The following is a 20724-nucleotide window of genomic DNA, read 5'->3' on the forward strand; positions in this document are numbered from 1 at the left end:
TGGGTATTTTCAAAACGAAAAATAACAAACTAAATACTCAGTTCATTAATAATAAAGTCTGACATATCTTACAAAATAAAGCAACAATTAAATATATACTCTATGTATAAATTATTCTTCACCTAAAACCGCTTAGTTATGTCTGCGTCTTGGGGGGCCCTGGCGGCGCTTCGCTGACATTGATAACAGTTTGATCGTTTTGCGTCTGTGCGGCCGCACTCGTCGACGGGCCGTGCATAAAATTCGGAGGCATCAAAATCTTTGGGTTGTTTTTGGGTAAAAGGGGCTGCTTGTCGGCGTGAGATTTCGATAGGCGTTCGCTGAGCGCTTTCAGCGCGATTTGTCTACAAAACAACGATAAATCGGGGGCGACTAACCAGGTCTACCAACCTTCTCCTCTCCATGTCGTGGTGGTCAGCCCCTGGCACCGCCACTGTGATTCCCGTGGGATTGGACATGTCAAACCGGCGCACGACTTTCTTGCACAAGCCGATTTTGACGAGGACGCTGTGTATGCTATTGCTGGCCACCGATATGGGGGGTTGTACCACGTTGGGGAAGAAACTAAAATTCGTGAGTGGTTACACTGAAGTTTGAAAAAGTCACCAACCTTGCGAAAGTGAAATAGTCAGCCATGTCTCCTCTCGAGCCGTTGTTGTGTTTTTGATAAAACCTTAAATAGACCCAGCTGACGAATAACCCACTTAAGAACATGGTAGGGTAAGTACCATCCACTAACCCGATCGCCCACATAATCAACGAGAGAAAAAACACAGTCAAGGGTACGTTCCGGTTGCTTAGTTTCCCCAGCGGCGTTTTCACGATGACCAAGTCCGGCATTATTTGTTTCACAGCTACCGAAACCCCAGCGATATACCCGGCCAAACCATGGATGTGTACTGTGAATAAAAGGTCCGTGTTGAACGTGCACACGTATAAAATGAAATAATAGACTGTGGTTATGACGGCGACACCGAAGTTGACGATTGCGAAAAACGTCAACATCTCCATTTGCCCCCATAACGGTTCGATTAATTTGCCGCACAGTCCCACGGTTATAATGTCTACGAGCACTTCCCAGAAGTGGATTTCGAGAAAACAAAACGTGAACGCCGTCCACAGCCAAAACGAAGGTGGCATTAAGTAGCCTGGTGTCACTGATATCACTCGGATTGCTTCATCGGAGTACGATAAACCGTAGCTGAAGAGCATTACGCCACAGATGAATTTCACGGAGGTGCTCGTGTTGCCTAGTAAGGCACCGAACTGCTGCCGTAAATACGGCAAATTACGACCTAGGGCTCGAAACATAGACATCGTCAGAACATTGAGGTTATGTTGTGGTTGCGATGACAGGAGAGCAGGTGACAGCGACTGGCCAAAAATCCCTAAATTGGAGACGAATTCGAAGATCAGTTTCGTGCCCTAATTAACAATAATAACTCATTTTGGGTCTTTTTTGGATTTCTCGTTAATAATAGAAGACAAAACAGGCGAAAATGCAGCGGTTTCACTTGTCGCCATTTGTTTTCATGCAAGCTTTCACTATCACAACATAGATGGCAGCATTTTTTTTAAACAAACGCGTCACTAGTTAAATAAATTTGCACTACTTAATTAATTCAAATAATAACAATAATACATTTTCTTGAATATTTTTTAACAAGTCGCTCAGCTACTAAAAGGATTTTCAAAATGTCAACAGTGTCAACATAAATTTTCACTGCCTACTATTATAATTTATCCCAGACATATTAAGGTGGTTTTACCTCTAAAAACCCTCTTCAGATCTCTAATGTCTTTAAAATAACAATTGACACAAATCCGGCACGTAGAGGTGGCAAATTTTGACCCTGTCCCGCCTACCAGGGTTCTATGTTTTCCCTGCAGCTGCCTGGTGTAGTCGAACACCTCCTCACTCTCTTGTGATCCTGGTCATGGTGGGGCACAATAGTCTAGTTTCTGGTAAATCACGCCAAAGTGGGACGTTGCCACCTCCTCGACCATCTGTATTCCTGGTCGAAGATTGCTTTAAAGTCTATTCTATGGCAATTTTCTGACTGATATGCGACATTTTAAGTGGCGAAGATCTCTTGTCACCTTCTAAACTCCTGTTACCGTGCCACTTTGAAATGTTACCATTACCACACGGTTATGTTCGTGTTCACTTACGATCTATCTCTAAAAAATGAGCATGTCTCTATTTTTATCACTATATATTTATTATCTGAGTGTTTACCAACACAAGGCGCAGAGTCATTCTCCCGATTGCTTTATTTTCTAGACGATATTTATTGCGAAGCTGCGTTATATTTTTGCAGTTTTTCGTTGTTTAAGCTGAAGAAATGTTGATTTACGTGTTATTATTAACAGTGATTTTAATAGCTTTACTGAATGGCTATAATTTTTTTAAGAAATTTTACACAGATAGGAAACACGTGGAAGGGATTCATGGCCCTCCGGAGAAATTCTTTTTCGGACATATGTACATTCTAATGGCAGATAAAGGTGAGTGCTACTTTACACAAAATGTATATTGTGTTAATATTTTTTTTTTAGATGAAATGTTTACTAGAGCTCGGAAATTTGCCAAACTATATTATCCAATTTATCGTTTCTCGACCCTCTACGTCAACATTATCAACTTTCTGGAGCCCGACGACATCGAAGTGAGTACTTTTTTGTCATTGGGTTAATTTAGGCAATAAATGTGTTCACAGTTGATTTTGTCCTCCACCAAACACTTAACCAAAAGCAAAATTTATATGTTCTTGCACAACTGGCTAGGAACGGGTCTTTTGACAAGCACAGGTACCACTTTTTGAAACATTGTCAATATACTTGCTGCACCCACATTTCAGGAGCCAAGTGGCACAAAAGGCGCAAAATTCTAACACCCGCTTTCCACTTCAGTATTCTGCAACAATTCTTGAACATTTTTAACAACGAAACTGTTAAATTAGTCGAGAAACTCGACGACGAGTGTGGCAAGATCATCGACGTGGTACCACCCGTCACCAATTTTACTCTACAGTCAATCGCGGAGACGGCAATGGGTCTGAGTACCATCGACGATTCCACACGGAAAAAATACAAAGAGGCGATTTACGAAATCGGGCGGATTTTTCTAAGTAGGTTGGAAAAACCGTGGTACCGTATCAATGCCATCTACAACATGAGCAAATTAGCGAAAAAGGAAAGCTCCGTCATCAAGGTACTTCACGATTTTTCCAATAACATAATCGCGGAACGGGAAAAAGAAATCACGAGCATTTCCGACCACTTGAGTACTTATTCTAAGAAGAAACGACTGGCGATGTTGGATTTGTTGTTGTCGGCTAAGCATGACGGTGCGGATATCGATCATGAAGGAATACGCGAAGAGGTTGACACTTTCATGTTTGAGGTACTCCTTAGTCCTTAGACATAACCCAATGACAATCAATGTTTTAAGGGCCACGACACCACCTCCATGGGCATTTCGTTCCTACTTTTGGTACTCGCTAACCTCCAAGACGTTCAAGCTAACGTCTTAGACGAAATCCTGTCGGTACTCGGTCCAACCAAAGTACCCACTTACGACGACTTACAAGAACTAAAATACACGGAAAGGTGCATCAAAGAAACCCTGCGCCTGTTCCCCAGTGTTCCTTTGATTTCTAGGTACGCAGGTGAAGAGTTTGTTACCAAAACCGGCTACACAATCCCGAAGGACACAGTAATGCACATACACATCTTCGACGTCCATCGCAACGAGAAGATTTATCCTGATCCTTTGAAGTTCGATCCTGATCGGTTCCTGCCGGAGATCGCCAACGCGAGACATCCTTTCGCCTATATTCCTTTCAGTGCAGGCCCTCGGAACTGTATCGGACAAAGGTTCGCCCTAATGGAACTGAAAACTGTGCTTTGTGGGGTTTTGAGGAAGTTCAAGCTGGAGAAGGTTGATGACATGAATGACGTGGAGTTTAGACCAGACTTGGTACTTCGACCCATGAGAGATGTCAAAGTCAAAATTTTGCCCCGAAGCTTAGAGAATTCTTAAATTTGTTATAGTTTTTCAATAAAATAAATTCGGCTGTTTTATTATGTTACGTATTTGTTTTTTTCAAAGTTTGCTAATCATTATCGTTGTTGACAGCCTGGAAGGTTGCAAAATAACGATAAGTTTTTGTTTTGTCTGAAGGTAGTTCCAAACTCGTTAACCTTAAATAAGTGTGTACGAGGTAATTATTCGCTGCAATTAGGTGTTAAATGATAATGATTGATAGTACCGGTGGTACTACTACTTAAAACAGTGTTTTTCTAATAAAATAGCAAGATAATTCGTTTCTATTTTATTTTTGTGATTAATATCGTAGTACCTAATAAATATGTTTTTTTTTGCGTATTATTCTTTAAGTAGTACTTGTTCTAAAAAAGATCAATCCAAAGAAAGCCGGCTTTTTTGCAATGGACTTTCGACTTGATCGTTGGTCGGAAGCTATCAATTTAAAAAATTAGAATTCTGTTAAGTCACTTCAGCAACAACAATTTATTATTCTATTGGTGATAATAAAGTAATAACAAAACGCACCGACTTTTTGTTTTCGCGTTTCCCCGTTCTTTATGAGACAATACGTATGCAACAAAGCAAGCATACACAAATTCCTATTTTTATCAGTTGATAAATCACCTCGTTTCGGATTGGTCGTAATTACGTTCTCATTAATAATAATCAAACATACACGAGTGTACTCAGTCAGATAAAATATAAAAGTCAGAATTTGTGCGGTCATTAAAAAACCTGCTGCCGAGGCCTTGGTGGTACCAACGCAGTGCAATTATTTAATCTCATCTCCTGCGTCACAATGTTGACTTATCTGCTCATTGCTTCAATCGTGGTTATCGTCGCTTTAAGATTCGTACGATCTTATATAAAATTCTACAAAAATAAACGAGTACTTCAACGAGTACCTGCCCCTCCGGAACGGTTCTTTTTGGGGCATTTGAACGTCTTCACCAACAACCCTGGTAGGTATAAATTATTCATTAGCTCTATCTCACTAACATTTGCAGATGACATATTCGCCAGAATACGACTTTATTCGAAAAAGTACTACCCGATTTACCGGTTTTCCACTCCTTATATTACCATTGTTAACTGCCTCGAACCGAACGACATTGAAGTAAGTACCCAGAAATGCACTCTCCGTTTTTCTTTACCACAAGTTTTAGCTGGTACTATCGTCAACTAAACACTTATCAAAGAGCAAAATATACACGTTTTTGTGCAACTGGCTAGGAACCGGTCTTTTAACCAGCACAGGTACCACTCTCATTTACGTATAACCCAGTGCACGACTACGTTTTTTCAGGCTCGAAATGGCACAAAAGACGCAAAATTTTAACCCCGGCGTTCCACTTCACTATCCTCCAACAGTTCTTAAACATATTCAACGAAGAAACGTCCAAACTAGTCGAGAAACTTCAGGAGGAAAACGGGAAAATTATCGACGTGGTACCACCAATCACCAATTTTACGCTTCAGTCGATCGCGGAGACCGCGATGGGTCTTGACAATATAAACGAAAGTACCCAGAGGAATTACAAAGATGCCATTTACAAAATCGGGGCGATTTTTTTAAAACGTTTGTCTAAACCGTGGTACCGCATGGACGCCGTTTATAGTTGGAGCAAACTGGCGAAAGAGGAAAGTGCGATCGTTAAAGTACTGCACGATTTTTCGAATTATATCATAAAAGAGAGGGAGAAGGAGATGAGTAGTGAGTCTTATGTGGGTACTTATTCTAAAAAGAAACGACTGGCGATGTTGGATTTGTTGCTGTCGGCGAAAAACGACGGTGCGGATATCGACTACGAAGGAATTAGAGAGGAAGTGGACACTTTCATGTTCGAGGTACTACTACAACTACTAACTTGAAGTTACCTCATCATAATTATACTTGTTTAAGGGCCACGACACTACTTCCATGGCTATTTCGTTTCTTCTTCTCGTTCTGGCCAACCTTCAAGACATACAAGCCAAAGTCTTGGAGGAGATATTGTCAGTGGTGGGTCCAACGAAAGTACCAACCTACGACGACCTCCAGGAACTACGCTTCACCGAAAGGTGCATCAAGGAAACTTTACGCTTGTTCCCGTCGGTTCCTTTTATTTCTAGGTACGCCAGTGAGGACTTTACCACCAAAACCGGGTACGACATTCCCGAAGGTACCGTTGTACACATCCACATTTTTGATGTCCATCGCAACGAAACGCTTTATCCTGATCCTCTGAAGTTTGATCCGGATCGCTTCCTGCCGGAGAATGTCAACGCCAGGCATCCTTTCGCCTACATTCCTTTTAGCGCAGGACCTCGCAACTGCATCGGACAGAAGTTTGCTTTGTTGGAACTGAAAGCGGCGCTTTGTGGGATTTTGAGGAAGTTTAAGTTGGAGAAAGTTGATGATATGTTTGACGTGGAGTTCAGACCGGATTTGGTACTTCGGCCCAAGAAAGATATAAAAGTGAAAATTTCGACGCGGCTTTAAATTGAAATAATTGTAGTATTTTAAAAAATAATAGTTGTTTGAATGATGGTCGTTTTATTTTTTGCGTTTGTGGTGAGTCCAGTTATGTGACGAAAAGTTTTTATTTTAATCGTATATTGCGACAATTAATATACGAAGCCATTACGGGTAGTACTAGGTTGGTAGTTTCACAGTAAACACATATTCGTGCCAACATGTTTCTGATCTGGGTTGTATTTATCGTGGGGTTGGCGACCATCGCCATTAAAACTTTACTCTTCTTCAAAGAAAAACGTGAACGTAGAAAAATTCTAGAAAAAATACCGGCTCCCAAAGAACAATTTTTCTTTGGACATCTATACATCCACATGGGTGATCCAGGTAAGTTTTGCTTTGTGCGTATTTTAAAAGTGACGCTACTTTTTTCAAGACAACTTATTTAAAAGAATGCGCTATTTTGCCAGAAAGTACTACCCCATATATCGATCTTCAGCATCCTGCGGCAACATTGTCCATCTCATGGAACCTAATGACATCGAAGTAAGTTGTAAATTCCCCGTGCTCCAATTTTTCTAGAATAATTGTAGTTGGTACTATCGTCCACTAAACACTTGACAAAAGGTGGAAGATACAAATTTCTAGAAAAGTGGCTAGGAAATAGTTTGCTACTCAGCACAGGTACTACATTTCAACGTTGTGCAGATAATTGTTGAAACTATCATTTTAGGCACCAAGTGGCGCACCAGGCGCAAGTTGTTGACACCCGCTTTCCACTTTGACATTCTTCGACATTCATAAACGTATTCAATGAGGAAACTTGCAGGTTGGGGCAAAAGTTTTCTGAAAGCGAGGAAATTGTGGACGTGGTACCATTACTAACTAATGTAGCTCTTCAGTCGATTGTTGACACTGCGCTGGGTTTAGACAACATAGACCACAGTCTTCAACACAAATACAAAGAAACGCTCCGCAACATTGAGCGAGTACTAATACAACTTTCATCTTCACCTTGGTATGCATTCAATTTCATTTACAAAATGACTAAGTTGACAAGAGAGGAGAGTTCTCTAGTGGCAGTACTTCACGGAATTTCAAACACTATAATAAAAAACAGAGAGGAAGAAATAGTCAACGTCTCAAGTCATTTGAGTACTTATTCTAAAAAGAAACGACTGGTTTTGCTAGATTTGTTACTAGTAGCCAAAAATGAAGGTTTTGATGTCGATCACGAGGGAATACGAGAGGAATTAGATCTGTTCATATTCGGAGGCCACGATACTATTTCCATGGCAATTTCTTTCCTATTTCTGATTCTAGCCAACCTTCAAGATATCCAAAATCGCATTGTAGACGAAATGTTGTCATTACTTGGTTCAGAAAAACTACCATCCTACAAAGATCTACAACATCTGAAATATACTGAACGTTGCATCAAAGAAACCTTACGTCTTTTCCCAAGTGTTCCTTCTATATTCAGAATAGTAAGTGAAACTTTCACCACTAAAACCGGGTACTTAATTCCAAAGGGTACACCCATGGAGATCCACATCTTTGATAGCCACCGCAACGAAAACATCTACCCTGACCCATTAAAGTTTGACCCCGATAGATTCCTTCCTGAAAATGTTAAAAGAAGACATCCTTTCGCGTATATTCCTTTTAGCGCAGGCCCTTGGAACTGCATCAGCCAAAGATACGCTTAGTTGGAATTGAAGTGTATACTTTGCGGGATTTTGCGAAAGTTAAAGCTGGAGAAGGTTGATGATATCAACGAGGTGGAGTTCAGGCTTGATTTGGTGCTACGACCCAAGAAAAATATCACGGTTAGGATCCTGCCACGGGTTTAGATATTTTTACATGAATTCGTAGCGCTAGTTTGATGTTTTTAAACCAGGCTAAGCGAGCAGCGCGACCTGAACAGGAGCTAACTAGATTAAGAATTCTAGGGAATCTTGTATTTATATGTATGTTGTGTTGTGGTTGAAAATAAACAGGCACTTGGGACACAATCGTTATCTTAACAATATCCAAAGCGCGTTTGTCGATATTCTCTCTAGGTCATCCTTTACGTTCTCCAAGAGAGCGAGAACCTCAGACAATGCGCAAAAACCGGTATTATATATTACGTTGGTTGGTTCAGTTAGTTGTTAGATAAACGACCGCTGCCGGAAAGCACGTTAGTCACACTTTCGTTCGTGGACGATCAATATTTACCTACAATTTTTATTCTGTTCACAAAAGCTCGTAATATTGATGCAATCAACATGTGAAACATCGACCCTGGTACAAAGTACACACTCACAAACAAACTCGAATCCTTGGTACGTCGACTGTGTACACTCGATCCGAGCCAAACATGTCGTTTTATGTGTTGTTACTGATAAGCACTGTTTTAACTATTGTGTTGATTCGGAAAGCGTACAAGAAATTCTACCGGGATGAAAAACTGCTGCAAGATATACCGTACCCTCCTGGAGTGTTCCTTTTGGGAAATTTACCCTTGTTGATGCGTGCTGGTGAGTTAATTTAGTGCTAAAACCGCCACCTTATTATTTTATTTTAGATACGCTGTTTAAAAAAATTAGACGGTACTCGAAAAAGTACTACCCGATATATCGATTTTCAACGCCCTATGTTAACATTGTGCACCTTCTGGACCCTAACGACATCGAAGTAAGTAATTAAAATGTCATTTAAATAGTTTCTTTACACGTGTTTTTAGTTGGTACTGTCGTCCACCAAACACTTAACAAAAAGTAAAATCTACACGTTCTTGCACAACTGGTTGGGAACCGGTCTTTTGACAAGCTCGGGCGTTAAATGGCACAAAAGACGCAAGATTTTAACCCCTGCTTTCCACTTCAACATTCTTCAACAGTTCTTAGTTATATTCAACGATGAAACGTCAAGGTTGGTCGAAAAATTGCACGACAAGTGTGACAGTACTATTAATGTGGTACCGTTAGTCACGAATTTCACGCTTCAAACAATCGCCGAAACAGCGATGGGTTTCAGTAGTGTTATAGACGAAACGGGTCAAAAAAAATATAAAGCTGCGATTCACGAAATAGTGCAAATCGTTTTCAAACGATTAGCCAAACCGTGGTTGTGTTTTGACCCGATTTTCTACTTCAGTAAACTCGCTAGAGAGGAAAGTCGCGTGATTAAGATCCTGCACGATTTTTCCGGAAACATAATCAAGGAGAGAGAGAAAGAAATGACTGTGGAAACTTATTCCAAGAAAAAACGTCTAGCGATGTTGGATTTGCTTCTGTCAGCGAAAAACCAAGGTGCGGATATCGATAACGAAGGAATAAGAGAAGAAGTGGACACTTTCATGTTCGAGGTACTACGACTCCAGTACTTGACTTAACTGATTCACAATTCTTTGTTTAAGGGCCACGATACCACTTCCATGGCTATTTCGTACCTCCTGCTCGTTTTAGCCAACCTTCAAGACATACAAGCCCAAGTCTTGGAGGAGATATTGTCAGTGGTGGGTCCAACGAAAGTACCAACCTACGAAGATCTGCAAGAGCTGCGCTACACCGAAAGGTGTATCAAGGAAACGTTGCGCCTTTTCCCATCCGTTCCTTTTATTTCCAGGATCACTGGTGATGAATTCAGGACCAGAACCGGCCACACGATTCCCGCAGAGACGGTTATTCATGTGCACATTTTCGACGTTCATCGCAACGACAAGCTTTATCCTGATCCTTTGAAGTTCGATCCGGATCGATTCCTGCCGGAGAATGTCAGCGCACGGCATCCTTTCGCCTATATTCCGTTCAGTGCGGGTCCTCGGAATTGTATAGGGCAGAGATTTGCGTTGTTGGAGTTGAAAGCGGCGCTTTGTGGAATTTTGAGGAACTTTAGGTTGGAGAAAGTTGATGATATGTATGAGGTGGAGTTTAAGGCGGATTTGGTGCTTCGGCCGATCAAGGATGTGAAGGTGAAGATTTTGGCGCGGGTTTAGAGGAAAGTTCGAGAAATAGTGGCTTGACTGACTGATGTTAATATATGTTTTTTGCTTTGTTATAAAGTATCGAACGAAATCTGGTGATAATTATTATTGGCTGTTTTGTACCTCTAGGATATCAACAAAATGTATTTGTGTAATAAAATTTTGTATACAAGCTTTTTCTCCAATATTTGCTTAAGAAAAACAAATTATCTTTAAGTAAAAAAAATGAAATTGGAAATGTATACAGTCGGAAAAATTGCTACGAAAAAGTGAACACATTTCAGAGTCCTCTGGAAGTTAAAGACAAATAAATATAGAAAAATTGTCAATATAAAAATCTTAATTAATCTGGGATTATAAATCTACACTTCCGGAATATTATTAATTCGATTATATATCTACGTATTGGTCCAAGGTCTCGATGACTACTTTCAGGTCTACAACCTCTGTGTCTAATAAATTTAAGTCGAATGCCAATTTTAAGCTGGCAACCACGACTGACGTGCGCAAGTTCCTAATGAAGGTGGGAATAAATAAAATAAAAAGAAGCCCAGGTATTACGTCAATTTCAAAAAACCCGCAGTTAATTTGGTGTAAATATTTGATTAAATTACGTATGTTCAAGAACCATTAGCTACAATTTTTTTCTTTATTGACATTAATGACTAATTGACACAACACGTAAAGCATGAGTTTTTACTTATTTTTTTTAATTCGGTATTTTTATAGTCATATTAAAGTATTTTTTGTGGAATGGTATTCCTAACTCATAATGTGACATAATTCAAATTTGGTAGCTAATAATTGGCATTTATGGAACGATTTTCATATTATTGCTGTTCTGTTTAAAGCACCCAGATACCTTGCCTGAACTCAGTGTGCCAACATTCAAAAGGAACTTGAATGTCCGCCAACTAAGGCTGTCAAAGTAACTAAATTGATTTAGATGATTTTTTTAAATAAGGACATCAGTTATAACACTCCTTGTTTAGAAAAACTCGCCGCAAACGTCTCGTTTTACAAACTTGAACTCGCTTGAGAATAATGGACCTTGTAAGACATGTTTTTTAATATACTAATACATTTCTAATGTTTTTGTGTTATTTATAACTATTTTAACACGACTTGTAAACATTCTTGTACTTTGAATGAGTACACTTTTTACAATAATACTTAAATCAATTGATTGGTAAGATAATGTCATTGAGCTTGATAGAGTAGAATGTTTGTGGAAAATATTTATATTTTTTTAATTCTACGTTTTATTTTTTAAGCGACTGCTAAGATAAGTGTTATAATTTTGGTGGTGAGCACTCGGTGTTTCATTTTTGCAGGAATTAAAAAATATTGGGGGCCTTTGTGTCTTTTTTGAAAAATGTGAAAGAATCTTGGGGTCCCCTATTGATTTGGTGTAGGATGAATATGAAAGAATTTTGTGCCACCCTGTTGTATTATTTTAAAATGAATTTGGAATAATCTTGGAGACCCATTGTGTTCTGTATTTAATAAAATTTTGAAGAATCTTGACAGCTCTTGGCATTTTATTTTTGAAGACAATTTACAGAATCTCAGGAGCACCCGTAGTTTTGGCTCTGAAAAGAATTTAAAGATTATCAAGGGTCCCTTGTATTTTAAGTTAGTGAAATGGGGAAGGGAGGAGCTAAGTTTAGCTTGTTTTCTAGTTTTATGAGCAAGTAGTAGCCCCACCCACCCGCCCCTTCTTCATTCTAGTGTCTACCCTTAAAATTGTTCAGTTCTATCTTGGCAAGTTTTAGCCCCGCCCGCCCACCCTTTATTTTTTTAGAAGGTATCTCATTTGCCACAATGAGTCTTATCTTAGCAAGTACTAGTTCCGCCCACCCGCGCTGTTCTTATTCTAACGCTTTTATGTCTGTTGAGTATAAGATCCACTTTTCATTCGCATTAGATAAAATGAATTATTGAAATGAAGGTGGCGTGGGTGGGTGGGGTTAATTATATGTTCTTTTGTAGAGTGGGAATGGGAACTAATAGAACATAGGCTGTTAAAAAAAGTGTTCACCGTAAATTTTTTATATGCTATTTGCTATAAGGTCCAATTCTTATTTTAGAAAAAAAAAAAAAGAAAGAACGGGTGAGTGGGCGGGGCTAAGTTTAACTTTTTGCTACAGTCTTTTATAAGCAAGTAATAGCCCCGCCTACCCACCCCCTATTCCATTCCAGCGATTGCTCTTAACATTGTTCAGTCATTTACCAAAATCAGTCTTATCTTAATAAATACTAACCCCGCCTAGCCGCCCTCTATTTTGTTACAGGATATGTAATTTGCTACAATCACTCTTAACTTAGCAAATACGTGCCCCACCCACCCACCCTTTATTTTCTTATAAGGTATGTCATTTACCAGAATCAGTCTTATCTTAGCACTAACTACTAACACCCTCACACATGCTGCTCTCATTCTAACGATTTTACCTCTGTTTAATTGAGATCCACCTTTCATTTGTGACGTGACCGGAATTAAATTTGTTATAATTTTTCAATTTTTGCCGTCTAATAAAGACACATGTTTAATTATTATTTGACGTATTTGTTTTTTTCAAAGTTTGAAAATCATTATCGTTGTTGATAGTCTGGAAAATGTTGATAAAGTAATGATAAGTTTTTGTTTTGTGTGAAGGTAGTTCCAAACTCGTTAACCCTAAATAAGTGTGTACACGAGGTAATTATTCGCTGCAATTAGTTGTTAAATGATAATGATTGATAGTACTGGTGGAACTACTACTTAAAACAGTGTTTTTCTAATAAAATAGCAAGATATTTCGTTTCTATTCTATTTTAATTACGTGGTACCTAATAAATGTTTCCTTTTGCGTCTTATTCTTTTAGTACTTGTTCTAAAAAAGATCAATCAAAAGAAAACCGCAATGGATTTTCGACTTGATCGTCGGTCGGAAGCTATCAATTTAAAAAAATTAGAATTCTGTTAAGTCATTTCAGCAACAACAATTTATTATTCTATTGGTGATAATAAAGTAATAACAAAACGCACCGACTTTTTGTTTTCGCGTTTCCCGGTTCTTTATGAGACAATAAGTATGCACAAAGCAGGCATACACAAATTCCTTTTTTTATTAGTTGATAAATCACCTCGTTTGGGATTGGTTGTAATTACATTCTCATTAATAATCAAACATACATGAGTGTACTCAGTCAGATCATGCTCAGTCAGATAAAATATAAAAGTTAAAATTTGTACGGTTATTAAAGACCTGCTGTCGAGGCTTTGGTGGTACCACCGCAGTGCAATTATTTAATCTGATTTCCTGCGTCACAATGTTGACTTATCTGCTCATTACTTCAATCGTGGTTATTGTCGTTCTAAGATTCGTACGATTTTATATAAAATTCTACAAAAATAAACGAGTACTTCAACGAGTACCTGCCCCTCCGGAACGGTTCTTTTTGGGGCATTTGAACGTCTTCACCAACAACCCTGGTAGGTATAAATTATTCATTAGCTCTATCTCATTAACATTTGCAGATGACATATTCGCCAGAATACGACTTTATTCGAAAAAGTACTACCCGATTTACCGGTTTTCCACTCCTTATATTACCATTGCTAATTGCCTCGAACCGAACGACATTGAAGTAAGTACTCGGAAATGCGCTCTTCGTTTTTCTTTACACAAGTTTTAGCTAGTACTATCGTCAACCAAACACTTATCAAAGAGCAAAATATACACGTTTTTATGCAACTGGTTAGGAACCGGTCTTTTAACCAGCACAGGTACCACTCTCATTTACGTATAACCCAATGCACAACTACTAGGTTTTTTCACCCTCGAATTGGCACAAAAGACGCAGAATTTTAACCCCGGCGTTCCACTTCACTATCCTCCAAAAATTCTTGAACATATTCAACGAAGAAACGTCCAAACTAGTCAATAAACTTCAGGAGGAAAACGGGAAAATTATCGACGTGGTACCACCAATCACCAATTTTACGCTTCAGTCGATCGCGGAGACCGCGATGGATCTTGACAATATAAACGAAAGTACCCAGAGGAATTATAAAGATGCCATTTACAACATCGGGGCAATTTTTTAAAAATGTTTGTCTAAACCGTGGTACCGCATGGACGCCGTTTATAGTTGGAGCAAACTGGCGAAAGAGGCAAGTGCCATCGTTAAAGTACTGCACGATTTTTCGAATTACATCATAAAAGAGAGGGAGAAGGAGATGAGTAGTGAGTCTCATGTGGGTACTTATTCTAAAAAGAAACGACTGGCGATGTTGGATTTGTTGCTGTCGGCGAAAAACGACGGTGCGGATATCGACTACGAAGGAATTAGAGAGGAAGTGGACACTTTCATGTTCGAGGTACTACTACGACTACCAACTTGAAGTTACCCCATCATAATTATACCTGTTTAAGGGCCACGATACTACTTCCATGGCTATTTCGTTTCTTCTTCAAGACATACAAGCCAAAGTCTTAGACGAAATATTGTCAGTGGTGGGTCCAACGAAAGTACCAACCTACGACGACCACCAGGAACTACGCTACACGGAAAGGTGCATCAAGGAAACTTTACGCTTGTTCCCGTCGGTCCCTTTTATTTCGAGGTACGCCAGTGAGGACTTTACTACCAAAACCGGGTACGATATTCCCGAAGGTACCGTTTTACACATTCACATTTTTGGTGTTCATCGCAATAAAACGCTTTATCCTGACCATCTGAAGTTTGATCCTGATCGATTCCTGCCGGAGAATGTCAGCGCCAGGCATCCTTTCGCCTACATTCCTTTTAACGCAGGACCTCGCCACTGCATCGGACAGAAGTTTGCTTTGTTGGAACTGAAAGTGGCGCTTTGTGGGATTTTGAGGAAGTTTAAGTTGGAGAAAGTTGATGAAATGTTTGAGGTGAAGTTCAGACCGGATTTGGTACTTCGGCCTATGAAAAATATAAAAGTGAAAATTCTGACGAGGCTTTAAATTGAAATAATTGTTGTATTTTAAAAAACAATAGTTGTTTGAATGATGGTCGCTTTGTTTTTTGCGTATCATTATGTTTATGGTGAGGCCAATTATGTGGCGAAAAGTTTTTATTTTTATCGTACATTGTGACAATTAGTATACGAAGCCATTACGGGTAGTACTAGGTTGGTAGTTTCACAGTAAACACATATTGGTATTAACATGTTTCTGATCTGGGTTGTATTTATCGTGGGGTTGGCGACCATCGCCATTAAAACTTTACTCTTCTTCAAAGAAAAACGTGAACGTAGAAAAATTCTAGAAAAAATACCGGCTCCCAAAGAACATTTTTTTTTTGGACATACATACATCTACGTGGGTCATCCAGGTAAATTTTGCGTTGTGCATATTTTAAAATTGACGCTGCTTTTTTCAAGACAACGTATTTAAAAGAATGCGCTATTTTGCCATGAAGTACTACCCCATATATCGATCTTCAGTACCCTACGGCAACATTGTCCACCTCATGGAACCTAATGACATCGAAGTAAGTTGTGAATTCCCCGTGCTCCAATTTTTCTAGAATAATTGTAGTTGGTACTATCGTCCACTAAACACTTGGCAAAAGGTGGAAGATACAAATTTCTAAAAAAGTGGCTAGGAAATAGTTTGCTACTCAGCACAGGTACTACATTTCAACCTTGTGCAGATAATTGTTGAAACTATCATTTTAGGCACCAAGTGGCACACCAGGCGCAAGTTGTTGACACCCGCTTTTCACTTTGACATTCTTCGACAATTCATAAACGTATTCAATGAGGAAACTTGCAAGTTGGCGCAAAAATTTTCTGAAAGCGAGGAAGTTGTAGATGTGGTACCACCACTAACTAATGTAGCTCTTCACTCGATTGTTGAAACTGCGCTGGGTTTAGACAACATAGATCACAGTGTTCAACACAAATACAAAGAAACGCTTCACAACATTGACCGAGTACTCATACAACGTTTATGTTCACCTTGGTATGCATTCAATTTCATTTACAAAATGACTAAGTTGGCAAAAGAGGAGAGTTCTCTAGTGGCAGTACTTCACGGAATTTCAAACATTATAATAAAAAACAGAAAAGAAGAAATGGTCAACGTCTCAAGTCATTTGAGTACTTATTCTAAAAAGAAACGACTAGTTATGCTAGATTTGTTACTAGTAGCCAAAAATGAAGGTTTTGATATCGATCACGAGGGAATACGAGAGGAATTAGATCTGTTCATATTCGCAGGCCAGGATACTATTTCCATGGCAATTTCTTTCCTATTTCTGATTCTAGCCAACCTTCAAGACATCCAAAATCGCATTGTAGACGAAATGTTGTCAGTACTTGGTTCAGAAAAACTGCCATCCTACGAAGATCTACAACATCTGAAATATACCGAACGTTGCATCAAAGAAACCTTACGTCTTTTTCCAAGCGTTCCTTCTATATTCAGAATAGCAAGCGAAACTTTCACCACTAAAACCGGGTACTTAATTCCAAAGGGTACACCCATGGAGATCCACATCTTTGATAGCCACCGCAACGAAAACATCTACCCTGATCCACTAAAGTTTGACCCCGATAGATTCCTTCCTGAAAATGTTAAAGGAAGACACCCTTTCGCGTACATTCCTTTTAGCGCAGGCCCTCGGAACTGCATCGGCCAAAGATTTGCTTTGTTGGAGTTGAAGTGTATACTTTGCGGGGTTTTGCGAAAGTTCAAGCTAGAGAAGATTGATGATATCAACGAGGTGGAGTTCAGGCTTGATTTGGTACTACGACCCAAGAAAAATATTAAGGTTAGGATCCTGCCACGGGTCTAGATATTTCTAGATGAATTCGCAGCGCTAGTATGGTTTTTGTTAATCCAGGCTAAGCGAGCAGCGCGACCTGAACAGGAGCTAACTAGATTAAGAATTCTAGGGAATCTTGTATTTATATGTATGTTGTGTTGTAGTTGAAAATAAACAGGTAATTGGGACACAATCGTTATCTTAACAATATCCAAAGCCCGTTTGTCGATATTCTATATTCTACCTAAGTCATCCTTTACCTTCTCCAAGAGAGCGAGAACCTCAGACAATGCGCGAAAACCGGTATTATATATTACGTTGGTTGATTCAGTTAGTTGTTAGATAAACGACCGCTGCCGGAAAGCGCGTTAGCCACACTTTCGTTCGTGGACGATCAATATTTACCTACAATATTTATTCTGTTCACAAAAAGCTCGTAATATTGATGCAATCAACATGTAAAAAAAACATCGACCCTGGTACAAAGTACACATTCACAAACTCGAGTCCTTGGTACGTCGACTGTGTACACTCGATTCGAGCCAAACATGTCGTTTTATGTGTTGTTACTGATAAGTACTGTTTTAACAATTGTGTTGATTCGGAAAGCGTACAAGAAATTCTACCGGGATGTAAAACTGCTGCAAGATATACCGTACCCTCCTGGAGTGTTCCTTTTGGGAAATTTACCCTTGTTGATGCGTGCTGGTGAGTTAATTTAGTCCTAAAACTGCCACCTTATTATTTTATTTTAGATACGCTGTTTAAAAAAATTAGACGGTACTCGAAAAAGTACTACCCGATATATCGATTTTCAACGCCGTATAATAACATCGTGCACCTGCTGGACCCTAACGACATCGAAGTAAGTAATTAAAATGTCGTTTAAATACTTTCTTATACGTGTTTTAGTTGGTACTATCGTCCACCAAACACTTAACAAAAAGTAAAATCTATACGTTCTTGCACAACTGGTTGGGAACCGGCCTTTTGACAAGCTCAGGCGTCAAATGGCACAAAAGACGCAAGATTTTAACCCCTGCTTTCCATTTCAACATTCTTCAACAGTCCTTAGTTATATTTAACGACGAAACGTCAAGGTTGGTCGAAAAATTGCACGACAAGTGTGACAGTACTATTAATGTGGTACCGTTAGTCACTAATTTCACGCTTCAAACAATCGTCGAAACAGCGATGGGTTTCAGTAGTCTTATAGACGAAATGGGTCAAAAAAAAATATAAAGCTGCGATCCACGAAATAGTGCAAATCGTTTTCAAGCGATTGGCCAAAACCTGGTTGTGTTTTGACCCGATTTTCTACTTCAGTAAACTCGCTAGAGAGGAAAGTAGCGTGATTAAGATCCTGCACGATTTTTCCTGAAATATAATCAAGGAGGGAGAGAAAGAAATGACTGTGGAAACTTATTCTAAGAAAAAACGACTAGCGATGTTGGATTTGCTTCTGTCAGCGAAAAACCAAGGTGCGGATATCGATAACGAAGGAATAAGAGAAGAAGTGGACACTTTCATGTTCGAGGTACTACTACTCCAGTACTTGATTTAACTAATTCACAATTCTTTGTTTAAGGGCCACGACACCACTTCCATGGCTATTTCGTACCTCCTGCTCGTTCTAGCCAACCTTCAAGACATTCAAGCCCAAGTCTTGGAGGAGAAATTGTCAGTGGTGGGTCCAACGAAAGTACCAACCTACGACGATCTCCAAGAACTGCGCTACACCGAAAGGTGTATCAAGGAAACGTTGCGCCTTTTCCCATCCGTTCCTTTTATTTCCAGGATTACTGGTGAAGAATTCAGGACCAGAACCGGCCACACAATTCCCGCAGAGACGGTTATTCATGTGCACATTTTCGACGTTCATCACAACGACAAGCTTTATCCTGATCCTTTGAAGTTCGATTCGGATCGATTCCTGCCGGAGAATGTCAGCGCACGGCATCCTTTCGCCTATATTCCGTTCAGTGCGGGTCCTCGGAATTGTATAGGGTAAAGATTTGCGTTGTTGGAGTTGAAAGCGGCGCTTTGTGGAATTTTGAGGAACTTTAGGTTGGAGAAAGTTGATGATATGTATGAGGTGAAGTTTAAGGCGGATTTGGTGCTTCGGCCGATCAAGGATGTGAAGGTGAAGATTTTAGCGCGGGTTTAAAAGAAAGATGTCGAGAAATAGTGGCTTGACTGATGTTAATATATGTTTTTTGCTTTTGTTATGAAGTATCGAAAGAAATCTGGTGATAATTATTATTGGCTGTTTTGTACCTCTAGGATATCGTTAGGGCTTGAATGAAATGTATTTGTGCAATAAATTTTTTATACAAGTTTTTTTCCAATATCTGTTTAAGAAAGACAAAGTATCTTTTAGTAAAAAAAATTAAATCGGAAATGTATACAGTCGTAAAAATTGCTCCGAAAAAGTGAACACATTTCAGAGTCCTCTGGAAATTAAAGACAAATAAATAGCTAAAAAAAATTGTCAAAATAAAAATCTTAATTAATTTGGGAATATTATTAATTCGATTATGTATTTACGTATTGTTCTGAGGTCTGGATGACTGTTTTCAGGTCTACAACCTCTGTGTCTAAGTCGTATGCCAATTTTAAGCTGGTAACCACGACTGACGTGCACAAGTTCCCAATGAAGGTGGGAATAAATAAAATAAAATGAAGCCCACGTCAACTTCAAAAAACCCGCAGTAATTTGGTGTAAATATTTGATTAAATTACGTATGTCTAAGAACAATTAGCGACATTTTTTTCCTTTATTGATATTAGTGACTAATTGACAAAATACGTAAAGCAAGAGTTTTTACTTATTTTTTTTTTAATTCGGTATTTTTAAAGTCACATTGAAGCATTTTTTTGTGAAATGGTATTCCTAACTTATAATGTGACATAATTCATTGTTCCTCTGTTCAAAGCACTCAGATACCCAGAACGAAGTGGGGAAATTTAATGTCAAACTTGGCATTTGTCTCAGTGTGCCAACATTCGAAAGTAACTTGAATGGCCAACTAAGGCACTCAAAGTAACTAAATTGATTTATTGATTTAGATGTTTTTTTTTTTTTAAATAAGGACATTAAATTTAGAAAAAATTGTATAAGGAGGTTGTTTTATCAGTTATAATAACACCCCTTCTTTATAAAAACTGCCGCAAGCGTCTCGTTTTACAAACTTGAACCCCCTTGATAATAGTGGACCTTGTAAGACATTTTTTTAATAGACTACTACATTTCTAATCGTTTTGTGTTATTTATAACTATTTTAACACGACTTGTAAACATTCTTGTACTTTGAATGAGTACATTTTTTACAATAATACTTAAATAAATTGATTGGCAAGATAATGTCATTGAGCTTGATAGAGTAGTATGTTTGTGAAAAATATTTATATTTTTTTAATTATACGTTTTATTTTTTAAGCGACTGTTAAGATAGGTGT

General features: G+C 38.8%; 5 protein-coding genes and 3 pseudogenes across 5 annotated transcripts; 7 read left to right on the forward strand and 1 right to left on the reverse strand.

The window, feature by feature from the left end:
* Positions 1 to 22: 22 nt before the first annotated feature.
* LOC135138823 (transmembrane protein 115) lies at positions 23 to 1530 on the reverse strand. Its single transcript, XM_064068847.1, has 3 exons — positions 611 to 1530; positions 391 to 564; positions 23 to 344 (listed from the first exon to the last, which is right to left on the reverse strand). The coding sequence occupies exons 1-3, from the start codon at positions 1315 to 1317 to the stop codon at positions 137 to 139; spliced, it is 1089 nt and encodes a 362-aa protein (XP_063924917.1). The 5' UTR covers positions 1318 to 1530; the 3' UTR covers positions 23 to 136.
* Positions 1531 to 2257: 727 nt separating this feature from the next.
* On the forward strand, positions 2258 to 4094 carry LOC135138768 (cytochrome P450 4C1-like). The gene is made up of 5 exons (XM_064068784.1): positions 2258 to 2508; positions 2560 to 2669; positions 2721 to 2811; positions 2862 to 3406; positions 3455 to 4094. Exons 1-5 carry the CDS (start codon positions 2346 to 2348, stop codon positions 4043 to 4045), a joined length of 1500 nt encoding a protein of 499 aa, XP_063924854.1. The 5' UTR covers positions 2258 to 2345; the 3' UTR covers positions 4046 to 4094.
* Positions 4095 to 4595: 501 nt separating this feature from the next.
* LOC135138786 (cytochrome P450 4C1-like) lies at positions 4596 to 6577 on the forward strand. Its single transcript, XM_064068807.1, has 5 exons — positions 4596 to 5013; positions 5059 to 5168; positions 5218 to 5308; positions 5358 to 5899; positions 5955 to 6577. The coding sequence occupies exons 1-5, from the start codon at positions 4851 to 4853 to the stop codon at positions 6531 to 6533; spliced, it is 1485 nt and encodes a 494-aa protein (XP_063924877.1). The 5' UTR covers positions 4596 to 4850; the 3' UTR covers positions 6534 to 6577.
* Positions 6578 to 6636: 59 nt separating this feature from the next.
* Positions 6637 to 8359, forward strand: LOC135138776 (cytochrome P450 4C1-like; annotated as a pseudogene).
* Positions 8360 to 8675: 316 nt separating this feature from the next.
* On the forward strand, positions 8676 to 10648 carry LOC135138803 (cytochrome P450 4C1-like). The gene is made up of 4 exons (XM_064068827.1): positions 8676 to 9028; positions 9076 to 9185; positions 9235 to 9858; positions 9910 to 10648. The coding sequence occupies exons 1-4, from the start codon at positions 8869 to 8871 to the stop codon at positions 10486 to 10488; spliced, it is 1473 nt and encodes a 490-aa protein (XP_063924897.1). The 5' UTR covers positions 8676 to 8868; the 3' UTR covers positions 10489 to 10648.
* A 2968-nt stretch (positions 10649 to 13616) lies between these two features.
* LOC135138832 (cytochrome P450 4c21-like) lies at positions 13617 to 14292 on the forward strand. Its single transcript, XM_064068858.1, has 3 exons — positions 13617 to 13954; positions 14000 to 14109; positions 14158 to 14292. Exons 1-3 carry the CDS (start codon positions 13792 to 13794, stop codon positions 14269 to 14271), a joined length of 387 nt encoding a protein of 128 aa, XP_063924928.1. The 5' UTR covers positions 13617 to 13791; the 3' UTR covers positions 14272 to 14292.
* On the forward strand, positions 14291 to 17458 carry LOC135134224 (cytochrome P450 4C1-like; annotated as a pseudogene).
* Positions 17459 to 17596: 138 nt separating this feature from the next.
* Positions 17597 to 19601, forward strand: LOC135138795 (cytochrome P450 4C1-like; annotated as a pseudogene).
* The last annotated feature ends 1123 nt before the right edge of the window (positions 19602 to 20724 follow it).

The sequence above is a fragment of the Zophobas morio genome, unplaced genomic scaffold (assembly GCF_036711695.1).
Source record: "Zophobas morio isolate AGI-343-1 ecotype UQ-CSIRO unplaced genomic scaffold, CSIRO_AGI_Zmor_V1 ptg000004l, whole genome shotgun sequence".
Taxonomy (NCBI): Eukaryota; Metazoa; Arthropoda; class Insecta; order Coleoptera; family Tenebrionidae; genus Zophobas; species Zophobas morio.

What these genes read in the sequence shown, in the direction of transcription:
- LOC135138823 (XM_064068847.1), bottom strand. Translation starts at nt 1,317, where the DNA reads ATGTCTATGTTTCGAGCCCTAGGTCGTAATTTGCCGTATTTACGGCAG. An exon ending in GACTATTTCACTTTCGCAAG is followed by an intron (nt 565 to 610) that starts GTTGGTGACTTT and finishes CACGAATTTTAG; the next exon opens with TTTCTTCCCCAACGTGGTAC. An exon ending in CACGACATGGAGAGGAGAAG is followed by an intron (nt 345 to 390) that starts GTTGGTAGACCT and finishes GTTGTTTTGTAG; the next exon opens with ACAAATCGCGCTGAAAGCGC.
- LOC135138768 (XM_064068784.1), top strand. Translation starts at nt 2,346, where the DNA reads ATGTTGATTTACGTGTTATTATTAACAGTGATTTTAATAGCTTTACTG. An exon ending in CATTCTAATGGCAGATAAAG is followed by an intron (nt 2,509 to 2,559) that starts GTGAGTGCTACT and finishes TTTTTTTTTTAG; the next exon opens with ATGAAATGTTTACTAGAGCT. An exon ending in TTGACACTTTCATGTTTGAG is followed by an intron (nt 3,407 to 3,454) that starts GTACTCCTTAGT and finishes CAATGTTTTAAG; the next exon opens with GGCCACGACACCACCTCCAT.
- LOC135138786 (XM_064068807.1), top strand. Translation starts at nt 4,851, where the DNA reads ATGTTGACTTATCTGCTCATTGCTTCAATCGTGGTTATCGTCGCTTTA. An exon ending in CGGTCTTTTAACCAGCACAG is followed by an intron (nt 5,309 to 5,357) that starts GTACCACTCTCA and finishes ACGTTTTTTCAG; the next exon opens with GCTCGAAATGGCACAAAAGA. An exon ending in TGGACACTTTCATGTTCGAG is followed by an intron (nt 5,900 to 5,954) that starts GTACTACTACAA and finishes TACTTGTTTAAG; the next exon opens with GGCCACGACACTACTTCCAT.
- LOC135138803 (XM_064068827.1), top strand. Translation starts at nt 8,869, where the DNA reads ATGTCGTTTTATGTGTTGTTACTGATAAGCACTGTTTTAACTATTGTG. An exon ending in ACCCTTGTTGATGCGTGCTG is followed by an intron (nt 9,029 to 9,075) that starts GTGAGTTAATTT and finishes ATTTTATTTTAG; the next exon opens with ATACGCTGTTTAAAAAAATT. An exon ending in TGGACCCTAACGACATCGAA is followed by an intron (nt 9,186 to 9,234) that starts GTAAGTAATTAA and finishes ACGTGTTTTTAG; the next exon opens with TTGGTACTGTCGTCCACCAA.
- LOC135138832 (XM_064068858.1), top strand. Translation starts at nt 13,792, where the DNA reads ATGTTGACTTATCTGCTCATTACTTCAATCGTGGTTATTGTCGTTCTA. An exon ending in CGTCTTCACCAACAACCCTG is followed by an intron (nt 13,955 to 13,999) that starts GTAGGTATAAAT and finishes TAACATTTGCAG; the next exon opens with ATGACATATTCGCCAGAATA. An exon ending in TCGAACCGAACGACATTGAA is followed by an intron (nt 14,110 to 14,157) that starts GTAAGTACTCGG and finishes CACAAGTTTTAG; the next exon opens with CTAGTACTATCGTCAACCAA.